General features: G+C 36.1%; 1 protein-coding gene across 2 annotated transcripts in view; it reads right to left on the bottom strand.

Annotated features, from left to right (window-relative positions):
• Nucleotides 1-4,046: 4,046 nt before the first annotated feature.
• Nucleotides 4,047-21,080, bottom strand: part of su(Hw) (suppressor of Hairy wing) — a 45,882-nt gene continuing 28,848 nt past the window's right edge. For both annotated transcript variants that reach the window (XM_069831897.1, XM_069831898.1), the window contains exons 11-12: nt 13,693-13,949; nt 4,047-6,018 (exon numbers count right to left, since the gene is read on the bottom strand). In XM_069831897.1, the coding sequence (XP_069687998.1) occupies nt 5,476-6,018; nt 13,693-13,949 (800 nt within the window). In that variant the 3' untranslated portion in view covers nt 4,047-5,475. The remainder of the gene's footprint in view (nt 6,019-13,692; nt 13,950-21,080) is intronic.

Genomic DNA, 21,080 nt, shown 5'->3' with positions numbered 1-21,080 from the left:
TGGTCAGTACATACCTACCTAACTAATGCTCTATGTACATGTGTAAGATACTTCCAAATAATTTTAGTGTCTTTTATATGCTGCAGTGTTTAAGCAGTAAAAATACATGAAAATGTTAACTCACTGGAAATGTGCAGAATAAATAGTACAGGAATAACAGTGAAGAAAGGCAGGGTTTGAATGCATTACAATAACTATTATTTTAAAAACTGTTCCAGTAAGATAGGTTCATTATCACGAACAACTCTACGGCCATACACGTCACTGACTATTCTACATTCAGACTGTAGCATATAGTTAATTGCTATTTGAATATACTTACGACACAACAACTATCTCTCATAACATCAAATTGTAGTGAGCTTAAAGAGTCCTATTGAAGCAACTGAATCAGTTGGCTAATCTATCTGATCTGCTGACATTGTCATGGGCTTGTAGGCCTAATTAGACTGTGAAAATGATCAGCCACATTGTTTCTGAGAGTTCCTGAAGCTTCTGAATGAGTAGGTACCATCTATACATGGCATCATACACGAAGCAAATATTCATATACCCAACTATTTATATCAATGGATTTATCCTATATAATTAAATATTTTTTGCACATGATAAAACACAATAATAATTAACAAAGTTAAAAATTCCGAATGTGAAGTTTCAAGCATAAAAACAGAATTTTACTTCACATAAAATCACAGATTTTCACAAAAAATTATGTAAATGCATATTTTTATGGAAATTATAAACACAAAAATCATTCCGAATGTGAAGTTTCAAGCATAAAAACCTAATTTTATTTCACATAAAAACATATATTTTCACTAAAAGTTATGTAAATATGTATTTTCAGGAAATCTATTATAAACACATAAATCTTGGAGTTTTCTTTTTTACTTGCATTAACGTTTTAGAAGGAGTTGGATATGCAGATGATATTAATTTGATGGGAAGAACAACACGGAGAGTTAAAGAAATATTTGAAGATCTGAGTAGAGAAGGTAAGGAGATTGGCCTTAAAATCAATGAACAAAAGACGAAGGTAATGGTACAGGCTCGGAGAAGGAAATATACAGAACACCTCGTACCGGAAGGATCAAAAGTAAAGATAGTGAAGGAATTTAAACATCTTGGCATACATCTAACCAACAAAAATGAGGAAATGGTAGAAATACAAGCAAGAATACAGACTGCCAATAAAGCATATTTCTCAGTACTTCCCATCTTCAGAAACAGGGATATAAACCAGAAATTAAAGGTAATGCTATATAAAACACTCATTCGGAGTATAGTGATGTATGGAAGAGAAACGTGGACCCTCTCAAAGAAAGCCGTGTAAAAGATCGATTCTTTCGAGAGGAAAATCCTGAGGAGAATCTACGGACCTGTATGCGTGCAAGGGGAATGGAGAATTAGATATAATAACGAACTATATTCCTTGTATGGAGAGCTACCCTTGTCGCATGTTATTCGGATTAAGAGACTCAAATGGGTAGGTCATCTAATTAGGATGGAAGAACATCGAGTCCCAAAGAAGGTATTTTCAGGAGATTTCGGAGGAGGAAGGCTGGTGGGAAGACCACGTAACAGATGGCAAGATGGTGTATGTCAGGATGCACTACAAATCCTCAAAATCCGGAATTGGAGAGTCGCAGCACAGGATCGACAAGTTTGGTGGAGTGCAACTGCGGAGGCCATGACCCGAAAACGGGCCGACGCGCCACAGAAGGAGGAGTTTTATAGTACATTATGCAATGAGCCTATAATGAAGGTAATTAAGAAGCGAGTATGGATATTTATGAAATGAGTGCGAGTTTCATAATTTTCATACGAGCTTCTTAATTACCATTATAGGCGAGTTTCATACGACTTTTTATGCTCGACCATATTTCTAACTTGATATTATTAATTTTCTTTGTATCTGACCTTGGCCAATGTCCCGTACCGTATGTTGTGAGATGTGCGCAGACGCGAAAGTATTGATTTTTTCCAAGGAACAGATGTTCACATTGACCTTGCTAGGCCATAAGAACCTACAGAGATAAAATTGAAATTAAATTAGACATTGAAAAACGAGATGACAAATTGAATTTATTTGAATATTATTTACAATTAACGCTAATTATTATAGTAACAGAACATAACCTTCTGCGACAGTATTGGATTTCCAGCCTCCGTGACTTTTCGCTAATTCTCTTTCGATTGCATATCCAAGAATAATCGATACTTGCGGTTTTATAACGGTAGAAAGCTGACCTGTCATTGGCTGAACAGTTGTAACCTGAGTCGTCATTGGCTGAAAGACCTGACCTTTAATGAGTAGGTGTACTTTAATGACATGCATTAAAGGTCTGCTACCAGGTGTATAATTACTACATTTTGGCATGGTCGACCATAAAATATTTTAAAACTAAATCAATTATATCAATTAGGTGTAGGGCTACATTATCTTTTTAAAAGAACTTCTACATACTGTGTTGTGTATGCATGGTCCATTTTTGCTGTTTGTCCAATATCTTTGGCTGTACTTCCATAACAGTAATGCCACAAGTTCTAAGAACTGGACAGCATATTATCATTGTTATTAGAGAATAAATTAATATAAAAAAGAACGAGAGGTTTTGCGATATATAATTTCTAGGAATGCTTATTATAGCTGAAGCTGACTTCATTCGAAATACACAACTGATGAGTGCTCAGGCATAAACAAAGCTCAAACCTGTCGCTCATCCCCATACCTCAGAGAACAACTCAGTAACATCTTGTGGTGATTCCCCATTATTGAGTCAGCATGACAGAAGAGCGGACCTTTCCTATTAGTAAACCTTAACTGACTGTACTAACCTTTGACAGTATAGTGGCGTCACTATGGAAAGCATTTCTCCTGCATTGTCAGTAGCTAGAAATATTTACCGTAATGTGTGTGTTAATTAGCTTCTTAAAATGCCGAAAATCAAAGAGTTTAAGATTGCGTCTTTAGCAATAGATAGATCACTTACAAACAGCTTTCGGCAACAAATTTCAGAATGTGTTCGGATATAAAAAAGGTGTAAAGTTTTTCAAATATTGGAGGGTGCACTTGTAGGTGAAATTTATAGTGCATGTTTCTGTAACATTTCTCTCTTTAAATATGCACATCTGACATCCTGTGATGTGGAAGGATCATTTTCACAGTATAAGTCGTTGTTCAGAGATAACTGGTATATATTTGCGATGAAGAATTTGGAGATGACCTTTGTTGTTCACTGCAATTCTCGAACAACTTGCAAATGATACTCAAGTGTGATTGGTGAATACCTAGTATCAATTTTTTTGAAGCTAAGTAGGCTATTGTTGCCATATTTAAACAAAATATTATATTTTATTATAGCAAATATTTTTAGCACAAAAAATAAATATATTTAATAAATTTTAGCACATAAAAATCCACTCCCTATCTATTACTAATTACAGCACCTTCTGGAAATTAAAAATTATAATAACAAGAAAGCTGTCAATATGCAGTGTGCACATTATTGAAATATTTTTCAATAGCATATTAATAATAACCTATACGAAAATGTTTGGCCTTAAGTTGTTCAGAAACTATTACCATAAATAACTATTACCGAAAACATTTTGTTTCAGCATTTCTAAGGATATACTTATGCTGATCCATGTTTTTATCTTTTTTTATTGTGTAATGTCCGATGAGAATACACAAATGCATGCAATTTTTACAATGATTGTAGTGTTAAAAGTATCTTGTTAAATTTATCTGTACGTCTATGAATGAAATGATAAGAATTGTGAAATTCGTATTTTGCATGATACTTTTCCCACATCGAATAAATAAAAAGTTTCCTATTTATAAACTTTCATTCTAACAATCTTTACTCAAGGAAAACATTATACTGTAATATAAGAGTATCTCATGTGCATGTTACTGAAACTAGCCTACATGTTTCTAATAAAGTGTAAGATAAATATGTGTTTTTCAAGCACATTATTATATTATTTAGCAACATTTAAGGAAATTTGCATTAAATACGCATTTCAATACTCAAAAGTCGTATTTTGTGTACTTTATTAACTTCCGTAACTTCCATTTCCAGTTTGTGCCAACACATAGTTAACAATTTATAGTTATACACAAAAGTAATTACTTTATGTTCACTGGGTACCATCTTTGTTATTAAAGTGGCATATGAATACACAAAGTAGTTAAATTAACTTGTAAGCGTGTATAAAAGGAAAAAAAATCTATTTTTACTTCGAAAACCGAAACACTACTTAACTGCCTCAAGTGAAAATTTATTTTTCTAAAGGAAGTAAGAATTGGGAATGTGGCATGCCACAGGAAAACTTGTTACCAGGGTCCTAGACTGAGCAACAAAATAACTATTGTATTTGCACAGAAATGTTTGGAGAAAGAGAAAGAAAAAAAAAAAAATACCAACATTGTAGTTTCTAATGTCCAGCTTTAAAAACACATATAACCGTGCATTTTTTTTAAAGCGCTTCATGCCTTTGCTGCAGCAAAATGAGAGTCGAAAAAAAACGTAAGTCAACTGACTGCAAAATGGTGGAGACAATTAATATTGGCTTCTATTACTGCAGTAATAAATTTTAACCTTAAAAGAACCGAACATGTTAAATAGTTTCGACTTCCATGATAATGACATGGAATTATTATTACTAGATGATTTTAACAATAATAAACATTGCAAAAGACCAAAACATGCATTCCGCCATGATGGATCGTACAGCAAACTCGTAAAGCGAAGTTTTGATTTGCTGCACGCTTGCTACAGCGCTGCTGCAGCGACGGTGAAGCAAATGTAATAAAAGAACGGTCTTGCTGCAGCGCTTTACGTCTTGCTTAAAAAAAAAACGCACGGTAACACCATGAAATTCATTGAATAAAAATGTGCATAATCTATTCAGCTATAAGTTTAAAAAGTGAATGCTTTAATACCAATGATTTTGGTTTCTTTCAAGAGTAAGTTTTTCTGCATTTTAATTAAGAAATTAGCTACTTACGAGTAAACAACTAATTAAAAAAAAATCTCAATATTTATTTGTAAGCCACAGCTTCACTGCATAAGGAAAGTTATATAAATGCTTTGAGGTAAGAGGAATTTTTGTATAATTAATATTGTTGCCCCTACTGGATACAATACAGAACACCATCACTACAAAACTTTACAAATTTTTCTTCTCAACTTAATTGCTAATAAAACTCTCAGATGAAGATTCCATTAGCACTGCAAGTACAAAATCATCATTGCTTCAAGAGGATTAGCATGAAATCCTGCTGTCAACATGTTTATCATGGTAACTGTTTTATTTGGAGCATTGGTATGAGCCTGGGGTTTAGTGTGCATAATTTTTCACATTGTAAACTGATCTTTATTTTGGATCCCAGCTACTCTTACAAGATAAGGCACTTGAGAGTATCTACTCGCAATACATATTGTCATCTTATGAAAAAAAAAGTTAAGATTTGGCAAGACGAAGGACATGCAAGATAACTTCGTCAACTGTCTGGTTGTTCAGTAGAGTTTTCACAGCTGAGTCATCGATCACAACTGTGAACAGGAGTTTGGCATTTTCTCTAAGGCGATCGGTGTAGGGCAGGTCATCACCTGCCCCCACAGGCTGGTGACCACAGCGCCTGATGACAGCCTCCAACAGTCGGTCTACTGGCGCACTTGGCCATCCAAAAGCTTTCAGAGTGGCTTCGTCCACCAGAAGAGTGAGCAGTTCGCGAACGGAGTCGGCCAGTGCACTCTCTCCAAGTGTACCAGTGCTTGGCTCAACAGAAGCAGTTGCTGCGGTGGGTACGGGGTCTCTGCTGGGGGGCACTGGCCCAACGTCTCCCCCTCCTGCTGCGGCCAGCAACTGCTGTTGCAATTTCTTCTTTTCAGCTTCAGCAAGAATTTCCTCAAGCATGTCGCGGTGTTTGGTACGCATGTGACGCAGTAAGCAATCTTGCCGTATGAATGCACGCCCACACTCGTCACAAGAGCGTGGTGGTTCCTGTAAAATATGGGCAAAAGTGAAACAGTACCTGGCTGAATTCTCCAAGCCAGCAGTAATGACATTAATTTAGTGGAATGTAAATTCATTATTATTTCTATATGCGACATATTGAGTATCATTACTATCAGGAACATTTAGCATAGATACCAGCGAATAGAGATTATAAAGAATGGACACTGAGCGAATTTGCCTATGTTTTGTTCCTCTGTGCACCAGCGTTTAGTTCCACTTTCAAGTGCTAGAGGTTAGTGTAATCGAGCATAGGCTAAGATAATAATTGAGAATAGAGTTGAGACACAGGATTCAAACATCGCCTACCTTATTGCATAATCCAGTAACACTTTGCTTCAAATAAATTCAAATTAACAGCTTTTCCTTATTTCTCAGTGACGAACTAGTTGTAATAATATTTTTTTTATATTTCAGATATAATACATTATATTATAAAATAATATAATACATTATAAAATTAAGTATCAAATTCGTTTAATATTTGCATATAATATAATATAGGTATATGGTTTTACTTCTCGTAAGAGTTTTGTTTTTCCATTTTCAGCGCTATCAAATCATTACATATTTCAGTTGTTGTTGGGGTCAACGTCTCAACTCTCATTATAAAGGAACTCTAGAGTCTAGACACAACAGTTAATGACGTATTTATTATCTTATGGATCCAATTTATTTTATTTGAGTACATAATGTACCTAGATGTATTAATTATATGTGTTATATTTCCGCTGCTAGCTGTGAGCGCCAACTCTAGGGAAAAAGCAGAATCTCATGCTCTAGCTGGCTTGAAGGTCATTGAAATCAGTCCGGCTACGCCAAAGGTACCGACGTGAAGTGTCCATTCTTTATAATCCCTATTCGCTGCAGATACTATGTGTCACAATCTGTATGCCTGATAAGAATGTGGACAGATTCTACATATCTCTTACAATTACATACCTTTATACTAAAAACTACAATGCCAATTAATAAAATTATCATTAAAATGCATATGTTCAATATGCAGTGTTACCAGAATAAAAATAGCTTAAGTCAACAGTAAAGTTTTTGAATTGGAGACTATAGTCCAGTAGAGCAATTCGCACATGACATCACTCAGGAGAGGGCAAAGCCTGCTCCTTTCCTTTCCCCAAGAGGCGAGAGTTCACATAGCATTCCTTACCTTCGAGTATTAAGGAAATCCGCACAACATAGGCCTACACACAATTTTTCTTACTGTTACTTAAATATTAGATAATAGTTTCGTAATTATTTACCTTAGCGATACCCTTGTACTCACTATTTCTCTACTTCTTCCTGTGTGATTTTCATTCAGCTATTCATTAGACTACCACTCACTCTCCGGAAGTAAGGTTAGGTTAGGTCAGTTCAAGTTATGTTCACCCTGAAACCTCTCAACCACACTTTCTCACTTGCGTTTTGACAATGGCTGCGTTCAGCTGGGGCAGCGCTGAAATAGCGACAGCACTGAACGCATTGCTGGCCAACAGCGCTGAAATAGCGGGCGTCATTTTTCGTAGCAAAATTTTTTTCGCTGCAAGCCTGCTGCTAGCCAGCGAAAGTGGAGGGGGTAGGCAACAACCAATGGCATCATAGGCTGTGTTCAGCTGGGACAGCGCTAATTCAGTTATACATTTTTGCTGAGTTACAGCAGCTGTGAGGTCCTAAACGACCATTGCAAAATGTCCGCTGTGTTTACAAAGAAACACGCTGCTATTGTTTCGCCTACTCCGGAATATATGATACCATTGGTTGTTGCTACCCCCTCCACTTTCGCTGGCTAGCAGCAGGCTTGCAGCGAAAAAAAATTTTGCTACGAAAAATGGCGGCCGCTATTTCAGCACTGTTGGCCAGCAAGGAGTTCAGTGATGTCGCTATTTCAGCGCTGTCCTGGCTGAACGCAGCCATATATTTCAGAGTAGACGGAACAATAGCAGCGTGTTTCTTTGTAAACACAGCGGACATTTTGCAATGGTCGTTCAGGATCTCACAGCTGCTGTAACTCAGCAAAAATGAATAAATTAATGAATTAAATACTATTATAGTCACAATCATGTCATGGTATGAAAGAAAAATTTCATAACCTCGAGCGGGAATCGAACCTGCGACTATAATAGTATTTAATTCATTAATATGTCACAACAACGGACGTATATACGTCATCCAAACATCGTAAGATGAGGATTAAAAATGAATAGCTGAATTAGCACTGTCCTGGCTGAACGCAGCCTATGTATAATATTTGCCGCAATTATAAACAAAAATATTTCTATTTACTTTCACTGACCGTTCACAACGTCCACATAACACACCATTATTTATTTTATCATGCATTGCTTGTTCATTTATTTCCTAAACAAGAGACAAGTATATTATACAACAACAAAAAGGAAGCTGAGAAAGTGTGGTTGAAAGCTTTCAGGGCGAATAAAATCTAATGTAACTTCCGAAGAGTGAGGGATAGTCTAATGCATAGCTGAATGGAAATCACACAGCAAGAAGTAGAAAAATGGTGGATACGAACGGTATCGCGAAAGTAAATAATTACGTTCGGTAGTTTTTTATTTCAGTATGAAACATGTTTTATTTCCGCATGGGCTTTAGGGTAGTAAAATTATTAAAAAATGACAATTTTCTAACCCGTAACAATTAACTTACATTGCTAACTTAACAGGCTCTCCACTTAATGTAACACCCATAAAACACTAATTCCGACATATTTATTGCAGAACCAACCAAATGTTCGAGAGGCAAAACGTGTTGAAGTACGACTTCTAAAATTACATATGTGAACGTATGAAGCACTGGAATAAAATTACCATTTCTTTGCGGACGATATGCAAATATACTTGCATACAAAACATTAGACGACACTGTTCCAAAAAAATAACGATCATCTTCCACCTTGACTCATTACAAACATGGACGCGAAATTATGGATCTAATCTTAAACCTGAAAAGACGCCATCAATCTGAGCACTGTAGGCTATATATGAACACAGTACCCTCTGTAATACTTGACGGCTTTCAAATTGGCTATACTAATTAAGCAGTTAAAAATCTAGGTATAAACTAGACAACTATTACTTGGAATACACAAATTACGCAGACTTGCAAAAACTATTTGCACTAATCCATATAGGACTACCGCTACTAAATCTGTTCAAAAATTTCTTACCGTCTACACTAAAAAAACTATTATTACAAACCTCAGCAAGCCCCATTTTCGTTATTATATGCCCCATTTTTTATTATTGTGACTCACTACTACACAGACTCGTCGTGTTCGTAATGTGTATGTTTCACCTGCCACATTCGTCAATCTGACAATGTAGGCCTGGTCTAACGTTAACACATCTGGGGTTCCAACCAGGGTTGCCAGATAAAGGAAATGCAACCGTCATACCAACTTATGAAAAATTCGTAGCCTACATTTCTCACCTTACTATTTTTATAGATGGTGCGTACAAACATATTTCAGATAACACCCAAAAAAAGTGGTTCATAGGCCTATATATAATTCTACCAGTAAATCTTAGTGGTAAGTATGGAGATTGACTACTTTTGGACAATTTTTTTCAAACTTCCATTTTCGCCGTATTTTACCGTCGTAAAAACGATAGAAATATTTTCATTTGTCGGAAATGAACTACAACCTAAACTAACCTAACCTAAAAACACGTTATTATAGGTCATTTTCGACAATTGAAAGTATTTCTATCGTTTTTACGACGGTAAAATAAGGCAAAAATTGAAGTTTGAAAAAAACAGTCCAAAATCCATAATTACCAGCGAATATAATAAGCTCTGCAACTTACCAATTAGACGTGAAGTGGTGAATATAGGATCTCTCAATCTGCTATCAAAATATCCACACTATTCCCACACGCACAATCAGATAACAAACCATGATTATTCTTGGTAGGACTTGGTTAAAAAAAATCCTAAACTAACCAAACCTAACCTTCGTATATGCAAGATGTACAACCACGTTGCCACTGCATCAGACGTCCATTCACTGCCATCCAAGATCCAAATCAAAAAAACAAAGGACAGAGCCTCGAATACTGCAATCAATCAATCAATTGAACTCCACCACCCAGCAACCAATCACAACCCCCCATTCAAATCACCAACCCTTCTTTGACACCTAAAACACTTCCTCTTCCAATCTGCTTTCAAAATATCTCCACAAATGGCACACGCACAACTATCAGATAACACACCATGATTAAGAACTCATACAATTCTTCTTCCCTCAATCTAATAAACTCTTCGATCTAAGTCGAGACAAAAGACAGATCCTTCAATACTGCAATCGATCGACCAATCGAAATTCCCACCCAGCAGCCAATCACAACAACCCTCACTCAAGCCGAGCCACCAATTACCACAAAGCTCGCTGAATTCAATCATATAAATCGTAATAAATTAATAACAGTAATAAAAAACACAAAAAAAAAACATGTTCCCGTCATTTCCGACAAATAAAAAGCAAAACACTGTTTTCACCTTATAAAACTATCCTATAATCACGAGTCCTTATTTAAAAATTCAGGTAGTAGTCTAACTCCATAATTACCATTTTAGTCCTAATTAAGAATATTACTAATTATTATTGTTCACATCACAATGACATTCAACATTCAAACAAATCAGCATCCATTTTTTCATCCAATCAAGGATATTATTACTATAGTCGCGACACTGTTATTTCCGGCGTGACTCCGCCTCTTTTAGGTAATATCGTTCGCCATTTTTGTTCTTTCGTTGCCGAGCTACCGGACGAGGGATCAATTTGCCACACTGTTAAACATTATCATGTCGTAGCTACTATGATATTAAATCAAACACACTGTAATTCAGCAAATAATAGAGCGGCAAATAACGTCCTCGTGTGCTTTCTGCAAACGCCAACGAAAGAGTCAAAATGGCGGGCGATTATATTAAGTATTTATCGAGCCTTCTTTATCTTCATCAGCGAATCACAAGAAGCACACGTTTAAATGTAGCCGACCTACAACGTGATTGGCTGCCGGAAATAAGAACAACCGGACTATAATAGTCTACATCCACAATGACATTTAGCATTCACCATTGTTTCATCAACACTGTCACTTCCGGTAAAGCATGCATGATGAGCATGATGACGCTTGGTAAGAAACAACATTATTATATTGAAAGTCAGCAGAAACATATCTTTGGCCAGCGCAATGGCAGAATATATAATATTAATCAATGCGTCAGCTGATAACTACGCCAAATTAATACGCCATGCACAAAGTCACCATTATTCAATTTTAAGTACAGTAGAATCCCTCTTAACCGGCACCAAAGGGACCAGGCTAGTTCAGGATACGAGATTTTGTCGGATATTTAAATAAATATAGGTGTGAAAGGTGAAAGTATCCCTGTAACATGCCATGAAGGCACTTGGGGGGGACATGGAGGTAGAGCCCCATGCTTTCCATGACCTCGGCACTAGAATGAGGTGGTGTGGTCGACACCACGTTCTGACCGCTTTTTACCCCTGGGAAAGACCCGGTACTCAATTTTATAGGAGGCTGAGTGAACCTCGGGGCCGTTCTGAAAGTTTGGCAACGAGAAAAAAATCCTGTCACCACCTGGGATCGAACTCCAGACCTTCCAGTCCATAGTCAGCTGCTCTACCAACTGAGCTACTAAAAAAGTTCGTATTTCATAGTGCCAAAAGTTGAAACTGTTCTCTTAAACTGACTGAGTCTACTGGGAATTAATTCAATAGCTTTCCAAAGTACGCTATGAAATGTTTCATATAAAACAATTTTTTTCTCGAAAGGAAGCAAAAAACGAGCAAAACTGTATTAAACCTTTTTGTTTGAAATATCTCAAGGACTTTTTTCTTCATAAGATAAAAATACATGTTTAGTCTATGATTTTTCCTTTTTACTTTCCTTGTAAATCCCATGCACATTAATTACATGAATATGATATTTTCTCATTTCTAGCACACATAACGAGTTAAACTCGTCTATTTCTCACTTTCAAATGCTCTCTCTCTCTCCCCTCTTACTCTCCACATATTTATTTATTTTTATTTTATTTATTTATTTAATACTTTGCACTTGAGCTACATTAGGCATTGCAGCCCGAAAGAGCAGAAGCTCGTGCTCGGGTGCATACATACACTTCTTTATATGTATTATAATTTATAACATTATTTAAAAATATTGTTGTTCAGGCTTCCGAATTATTTCCCAACATTCCACTGATTTTCTTGAGATTGTCCCCGAATGGCTGGAAGGAGTGAAACCTTGATAAGAAGTGAGATAAACCAGTAAAATATACTATGGTCCAATATACCCTTCATGCTCTGTTAAGACATGTAAAGAAGTAATAGTGTTCTAGAATATTACGAATATTACTAAATTACTGTACGAGTATTATTCTTCTCCCTAAATAAAAACAACACAAAAATTAACAAAGTCATGAAATTTGAACTATGCAGAAATTATACCGATGGACCCTAGTTGTGAGAATGAGGGTTAAACAATCAGGAAACTATCATCTAAAATACCGTTAAGCCTATACGTCTCTCAGAATATTAGTCTTTATGTTAAAAAACGACTTATTGCAAGTTTATATTGTATCTGTATTCTGTGTATAAAATAAGAATTAATATATGTTCTGAATTTGTGAGATATAATTTTCCAAGTCATATTTAAAAAAAAAAAATTGGGTATGATATAAGTGGGTGTACAGCGGTCAAGGGGTAAAAAATCTTCCAATATAAATTAAATTATATAAGTACATATTGATTCGATGCTGAAACTGATCAGAAAGAGGAAAAGGAATCATATTTTCGTTCGGTTTTACTTTGTTCATAGTAGTTTGATTTTTCTATTATTTTATTTTTATTTCTGGCGGTGCGGAAGAGAAGGCCTAATGGCCTTAACTACACCAGAATAAATAAATAAAAACAAATAAATATATAAATAAAAAAAAACCTTGAACGTCAGGCACATGAAGACATGTTGTCTTTTCGGTGCCCGATTTAGGACTGTTTTAAATTGAGTTAACGCTGGCAGGCATTTCGCTAAGGAGTTCATCAATTCATGTAAGTGACGTTAAGTAAAGGTTAATCTTAGCTTAGTAAAGGCAATTCTTTTTGGTTGTCTATAGTTAGGTTTGCGAGATTTCCGAAAATTTAATAAGCGGTTTAATTAAAAACAGAAGCAGAAAAGAAAACCCGTGCAATGCCGGGTGCTTTTAGCTAGTTAAATATAAAATACGATTTGTCTACTCATAATTTTAGCTTCTTTCTATCTTATTAATTTTACTATTTGTGTGTAATTACTAAGCTTAATGTATTTAATTACTGAATACTATAGTTTACTTCTTAGTGTAGCTTATATGGCATTACTGCAAACAGATTCTCATACACATTTAAAACTATCTGCTGCCCTCCTGATTGCAAAACTGAGCTCACTTTACGGTTTGACATGCTTTCTACATATGATAGTGTTATTGTACAGCACTAATAATAGGACTCTTAGTTACATTTTGACAGAATTAGGGGCAAACATGGCAAAAGGAGGGTAAAAGACAAAACAAGTAAGAAAACACTACTAGACAAACAACGAAGACTCGTTTGTTGTACAATATATTCCTTTAGTTTACCTTGGTATGTGTGAGGAGATGGATCTTGAGAGATGACTTCATGGCAAAACATTTCTCACAAATTGGACACTTATGAGCTTTAACTCCAGTATGCAGAACTGCATGACGTGCCAAGTCCTCCTTGCGTACAAATGTCTTCGTACATTGCTCACACTCGTAAGGTTTGGCCCCTTCATGAACGTACTTCACATGCATAATGAGTCGTGATCGACGGTTGAATGCTTTACCACAATGTTCACATGTGTAGCCATTTTCCCCTGAAACATTGAAAGGCTATATCAAAAAGCTCAGTTAATACGTCACACTGAACAAACACTAAGAAAGCAACAGTGCATTCTCATCGTGGCTTACATGCAGGGGTGGATGCAAGGGGGGTGGATTAAGGGGATATATCCCCTCCCGAAATTTTGAGAAAAATACAAAACAAAAAACAAAAATAATATTAATTTTAATTCGTGAATGTACATAGGAATTAGAGAGTTTTCCACGTAAATTCTCTTTGCTAAAGTGTTAAATTCCAAGAACTGCAGGAAAACAAACACAGCGTTCTTACTTCAAGACAGAGAGTCATGAAGAGTATTTTAGGCTTTTAATTTTCCTTCCCTTCTTGGACTATTTCATTAGTCAGCTCAAGGACAGGTTTTTAAATCATAAGGGAGTCCTAAAGTCCATACAAACTTTGCTGCTTAAAAACACAGTGCGAGCATTAGATGAAGATTTAGAAACTGCTGTTGAGGCTATAGTGATCAGTGGCCCAATGATGTTGATGCATCACCAGAGTCTTTCTTCAATGAATTGAAGATGTGGAGAAGAAATTTTCTTGATCAGAAAAATCTTCACCTAATACCTACCGATTTTATATCATCTTTGAACAGGTGCAATGAAATTATTTTTTCCTGCACTCACAAGGCGCTGAAACTTTTCTGCATGTTGCCTGTAACTACAGCAACGCCAGAACGGTCGTTCTCAACACTGCAGTATTTGAAGACTTACTTGAGGAGCACGATGGGAGCAGACACATTAAATGGACTGGCCTTGATGTATATACATAAAAATGTAAAAGTAAAAGCTCATGAAGTACTGGATGAAATGTCTAAGAAGCCTCGTCGCCTTCTTCTGTAAATGTCATCCTGTCATTGTTTTTGTATTGCAGTCATTGTAAGTGTTAAAATTACAAAATTATGGTTTATTCAACAATGCTCGCAATTGCCGAGGTTATATCAGCGTTGCCGGTGTGCCGGTATTTTTTCCCTCAGAACTTCTTTTACATGCCAGTAAATCGACTGATATGAGGCCTGTCGCATTTAAACACACTTAAATGCCATCGATCTGGGTTGGGGTAGAACCTGCAACTTCGAGCACAGAAGGCTATACCGACTACGCTACTCAGGCCAACTTGTAAATGTTTGTGACTCGGAAACAAATTGTGAGTATATAAACTTAGTTCTCATTACTCCATTTTTACTATCTCCTCAAATCCCTCCCCGAAAAAAAATCCTGCGTCCGCCCCTGCTTACATGATTACATGATTATACAAGCTGGCAAATAGCGCTTGAAATACAGGTCTAGAGTGGTTCCTGCATAACGCCAATTCTGCTGCTTGGAGCTCTGTTCAATTCTAGATATTCATAGCAGAACACTTAAATGACATTGACATTTGGGGCATTTAAAGGACTCACCGTTGCTTAGCCATTTTTCACCAAGGGAACGGGTGATAAAATCCTTAATTTAGCTTCCTAAGGGAACAATGATTACACAATCTTTACTTCTAAGGGAAGTAAAGCTGAGAAACTCACATGTCTGATACAGTGCTCCAAGCAACGTTTGTTAGCTATTTCTCGCCCATATTAAATTTCGACACTGAGAAAAAGCTGTGTAATGTCTGATAAATACTTCAATACTGATCATCATAATTATGCGAAATTAAGTACATAATCCACCAGTGGTGTAAAGGGATTTAAAGAATAAAATGCACTTTATACTAAGTACTTTCATAATAAATTGGGAACAACTAGATAATACGCACGGTAAACCAGTGAATAGGGATTATAAAGAATGGACACTTCGCGTCGGTACCTTTGATGTAGCCGGACTGATTTCAATGACCATCAAGTCAGCTAGAGCGTGAGATTCTGCTTTCTCCCTAGAGTTGGCGCTGACATTACACCAGCTAGCAGTCGACACAGCGGAAATATAACACATATAGTTAATACATCTAGGTACATTATGTACTCAAATAAAATAAATTGGATCCATAAAATAATAAATCCGTCATTAACTGTAATGTCTAGACTCTAGAGTTCCTTTATAATGAGAGTTGAGCCGTTGATCCCAACAACAATTAAAATGTGTAATGATTTGATAGTGCTGAAAATGGAAAAACAAAACTCTTACGAGAAGTGAAACCATATACCTATATTATATTATATACAAATATTAAACGAATTTGATACATAATTTTATAATGTATTACATTATTTTATAATATAATTTATTATATCTGAAATATAAAAAATTATTATTACAACTAGTTCGTCACTGAGAAATAAGGAAAAGCTGTTAACTTGAATTTATTTGAAGCAAAGCGTTACTGGATTATGCAATGAGGTAGGCGATGTTTGGATCCTGTGTCTCAAATCTATTTTCAATTATTATCTTAGTGTATGCTCGATTACACTAAACTCTAGCGCTTGAAAGTGGAACTAAACGCTGGCGCACAGAGAAACAAAACACAGGAAAATTCGCTCAGTGTCCATTCTTTATAATCCCTATTCGCTGGGTAGACCGCCAGTAGTCGACATTGCTCGCTGCTCACTAGTCACCGGGTTGTACCGAGCTGTGTCAAACAAAAGACAATCGAAATGGTGGTAGTAAAATTCGCGACTATATTCTTAAATAATTCACTCCATTAGTCAAGTGCAAGATTTATGCAGTACAATGACGGTGTATTAAATGTATCAAAAGAAAATGAGGATGTAGTAATATCTTAACGTAGGTTATCACAACGAAATAAAGGAGGAAAAAGGTGTTTTTCAGGGAATATAATTCAAATGAAAGAATGCAAATTCCCGGTTAATGTTCACGTAATTATGAACGCGTTGCCGTTTTATTTGTGGTCTAGAGAAAATACCTTGTCTTTTACAAAGAAAACTTTTAGCGGCTATGAAATTATTCACCGCTCATTATTGTTTATTAATATTACGAAATAAAAACTATCATAAGTGCCATGACCGACAGGATCATCGTGGCTGTCAGCGCATTCACGGACTTGGTTAATAAAAACCTAAACTAACCAAACCTAACCTTCGTATATGCAAGATGTGTAACTGGAGCAAGAAGGGATCTTCTTGATTTGATCTGGAATGTACATAAGAAAATAACGCTGCCACTGTACGAGAGATCCGCGCATTCGACACAGCAAAACTGTTTCCGTCCTGAGCACCTCATCTAATCCACGTAATCTACTCGCAATATTTACGCAAATACATCGTGTCACTAACAGTGGTGCTATCTCTCAGTAATGTTCACAATGAAAGAGGTAGAGAGAAAAACAACAATGTCATATCCTTATGTTGTCGACATAGTGTATTTAATTCGATTTGGTCATAACCCTAACAGCACGGTTCAAAGCTACCATAGCAAATTCTCCAGTTTAGCAATAAATTGGTAAAAATTTCAATGAGAGTATCCACGGAGTTAACTGCAAACAGAGGTGAACTCCTTTTTTATTTATTCACCATTTCGGTTTTTGTCATTTAAATAGGCTATTTCTTTCTTCTAAAAGGAAATGGTCAAATAGGCCTAACTTTTCCCTCTTTTTTTTTTTAGATACGATATGAACATTGAAGTGCTATAAAAGGATGGAGCCATAACTCTCTTAAGACATGGTTATTCTCAATGTAGTCACTGCCCTTTCCTGAAGTTTTTTCCACCTTTAAATAAGGGTGTGTATGCTGATGTGGTAAAATAAATTTGCTGTCCTTTATGAGTCACTGTCAGCATGACAGTTTTCAGAGCTTCTTTATCTTTATAAAAATGTCCCCAAAGGTCTTCTTTTAACAGGCCAAAAATGATAAAAACCTGATATTGCTCGATTGGAACTCTATGCTGAGTGTGGCAACTGTCCATTTAATTTTGCAATTCTCTTGGTGGTTATGTGCGATGGTGTGCAGCCTGGCATTACTATGCAAAATGAGCACATCTTTCGGGATTTTCCAAGGACGAATTCAATCTCGGTGCTTTTGCCTTGTTTTGGGGTAGTGATCAGAGTTTATTGTGGCTCCCTGCTCCAAGAAGTTCACAAAAATCTCGCCCTTTGTGTCTCAAAAAAACCAGAGGCCATGAGCTTACTATCCAATTGCTTGCTTTCTAACTGTTTCTTTCTCAGCTATGTTGTGTAGTGCCAGTCCATGGACTTGAGTACGTTAGTTATGGACTCATGTCTCGTCACTGGTAACAATATCTGACAAGATATTTTTCCTCTGCAACCTTGTCACAGTGCAAAAGTTCAGTGGCGATTGCTTTCCTTTGTAGTCTTCTGTAAGCAAGTAGGTAACACACGCACAATCTCTGAATAGGTAAGGTTTTCAATAAAGGTACGGTCACACGTCGCTACTTTTGCTGTGCAACTTTTGTACTGCAGCTGCAAAAGTTGCGTGTCGTGTTCACACGTAAGCCAAAAGTAGCGCGCTGCACGCTACTTTTCGTGCTGCGCAACCCGAGTGCAGCAAAAGTTGCAATTGGAGGTTGCGAGTCTATTCACACACAAGGCGCTACTTTTGCAGCCGCAGTCATGCTGCAGGTTTCCATCTCCGTGTTGACTTCTCAATATACATTTTGTGGTTATGTTCGCATTATTAATAAACTCATGCGAAAGCTTACTTATCTATTATTTCCTTTTCTGTCCTAACTAGTATTCAGGAATTGACATTATTTTTACTATAAAGCTTTTAAAAATGTATATATACTTAAATGATAACCAACAACATATTCACGTAATCAATGTTGGCAACCTTCCTGTTTGAAACTACGCTACAGAAAATTAAAAAAAAAAATGAATTAAATCGTCAGCAAATATGCTCAGACTGTGTTGTGCACTTAATAACTGTTACAAATAATTTATTTTCATCACATCTAACATTAAAATACATCCAAACAATAAAAGTATCACTGGCACTTATGGGTGGCAACAATGGTCGCAACTGCAGCAAAAGTTTCAACAAAGCCGATATCAAAAATGCTGCGGCTGCAACCCTGAGAACCCTGTTCACACGTCGCTACTTCTAAGCTGCGCGCAGCATGGAAAAGTAGCGGGCAGCAGGTTCGGCAGCCACTACTTTTCGGGTTGCACCATTGTTTACATGTCGCAGTACAAGAGTTGCGCAGTTTTTTGTACTGCAGCGCTGCAAAAGTGTGACTGTACCTTAATGGTCATTCATCACACTACCCTTGCTGATTGACAAAATGAAGCACAACTCATAGTTATTTGGCAATCAGCACAAATTATGTTATCCATTTGGCAGGTTTTCTGTAGTGTCACTGCAGGGGGTGAATGGGCAGCCCTCTGTGCATCATACAAAAGAGTTTGTTCTTTTTCAGCTTCACCACAGCATCTCGCCCAGCATCAAACAGTGCTCATAGCTGCATTAACATTCCCATAAATATTTTTTAATAGTCCATGAATGCAAATCAGAGCCTAGCCTTCAGCAGTTAGGATTCCAAAGACAGTTCCCTATTATAACAATGTCAATCTCAGCCTCTTTGTTTCGTATTACCATGCTGCCACCTGCTGGCTAAAAAAGCACGTCATCTATTGACTGAAAAAGCAACAAGTGTAAGGAAATGTGCGGAAAGATTGAAAAAATTATGCCAATAAGTTCTTTTGTGCGAGATCATGCGTATTTGCTTGGTTTCCACACAAAACCAATCCGCAGAAAGTCTAAAATTCCACATTCAGTATTCCCAACCTAACACACACAACAATTTCCCTCTTCTTACCGCTTAAGTGACATATTGATTTTACTGCTTTAGGCTTTTAACATATTATTTTTAGAGACGTTCAATATAGTAATAATTATAAATTGGAAACTTACCACTGCAATTTCACCTAAATTGCACTGTTAATTATTGTTTTTAAATATTTGCAAAAATTAAGTAAACTCTACAACTCCACTAAAGTTACTGCATTCGTGAAGCCGTGAAAAAATCAACAAGATTCCAGACTCATCATAGACTGGGGGAAAAAAAAGACAGATGTATATCACGGCCTGCTGGAGTATAGTAAACACAGAAATAGATATTTTTGTTTTGCAAATTTGCCGTCATTGAACAGAAACCAAGATGGAGATTTCATTGCAACTAATTAGAAATTCCTCTTTCAGGTATGTAATAAACGATCTTCGCACAAAATAATGTACGATACACGAGCGATATGTTTTCTTTCAATTCTCGGAAATTAAAAAACCTCAACTACGTTTCGCTTTTTCAAACTTTTCCTCGAACATGAAAACTTCAACATACCGCTCTTGTAACGCATATTACTATTACACACACTTCAAGTATTAAACCAGACAAAACAGAGGAGAAATTACCGTATTTCACCACATAATGGATGCACCCCAATTTTTAGCGTTAAAATTAAAAAAATTAATTCCCCGCATAATAGATGCATCTCATTTTAAACAAAGATCGTTTTAATAATATCGAATGTCGTAAGATTGGATGCATGGCGTAAGTTTAAATTCAAGTTTTTAAACAACAATGCATGGTACCACTGTAATCGTGTTTGGTTCTTCTTTTACGCGTGCAAAATATAGGTACTTTCCAATTAATAATGGCCTTAACTTCGCCAGAATAAATAAATATTATTATTATTATTATTATTATTATTATTATTATTATTATTATTATTATTCTTAGGACATCTGCAGTGATGCTGAACCTGACAGTGACTGAGGTAAGGCTAGTGTTAATAATAACAATAAAGTGTCTTGTCTTATTGTCGCTGTACTCATTGTTACAAGTTATCATCTGTTTATACAACTGCTACTAACTATTGATCGTCTTAAGTGCGATACAATCAATATATATAAATTTGTTGTGGCCCATATATCGTTACATATTCTATCGATTATTTCAGCATTCGAGCTGGCGCACCTTTAATACGTGTTTTTTTTTTTTTCACTAAAATTTTTTCCTCGCATAAAGGGCACACCCTAGTCTTTTGTTATAAAAATCGAAAAAGAAGTGCGTTTATTATACGAGTAAATACGGTATTTTCTGACTGCCCATTGTGGTTCCAGAAAGTTTTAAGAATTATTTTTTAAATCTATTCCTAGTTCCTCGTATTACTGGAATTGGGAAACCAGTGCCTATTATATGCCAACTAA

The sequence above is a fragment of the Periplaneta americana genome, chromosome 7, assembly GCF_040183065.1.
Source record: "Periplaneta americana isolate PAMFEO1 chromosome 7, P.americana_PAMFEO1_priV1, whole genome shotgun sequence".
Lineage (NCBI taxonomy): Eukaryota > Metazoa > Arthropoda > Insecta > Blattodea > Blattidae > Periplaneta > Periplaneta americana.
This window is presented reverse-complemented; position numbering and strand designations above follow the sequence as displayed.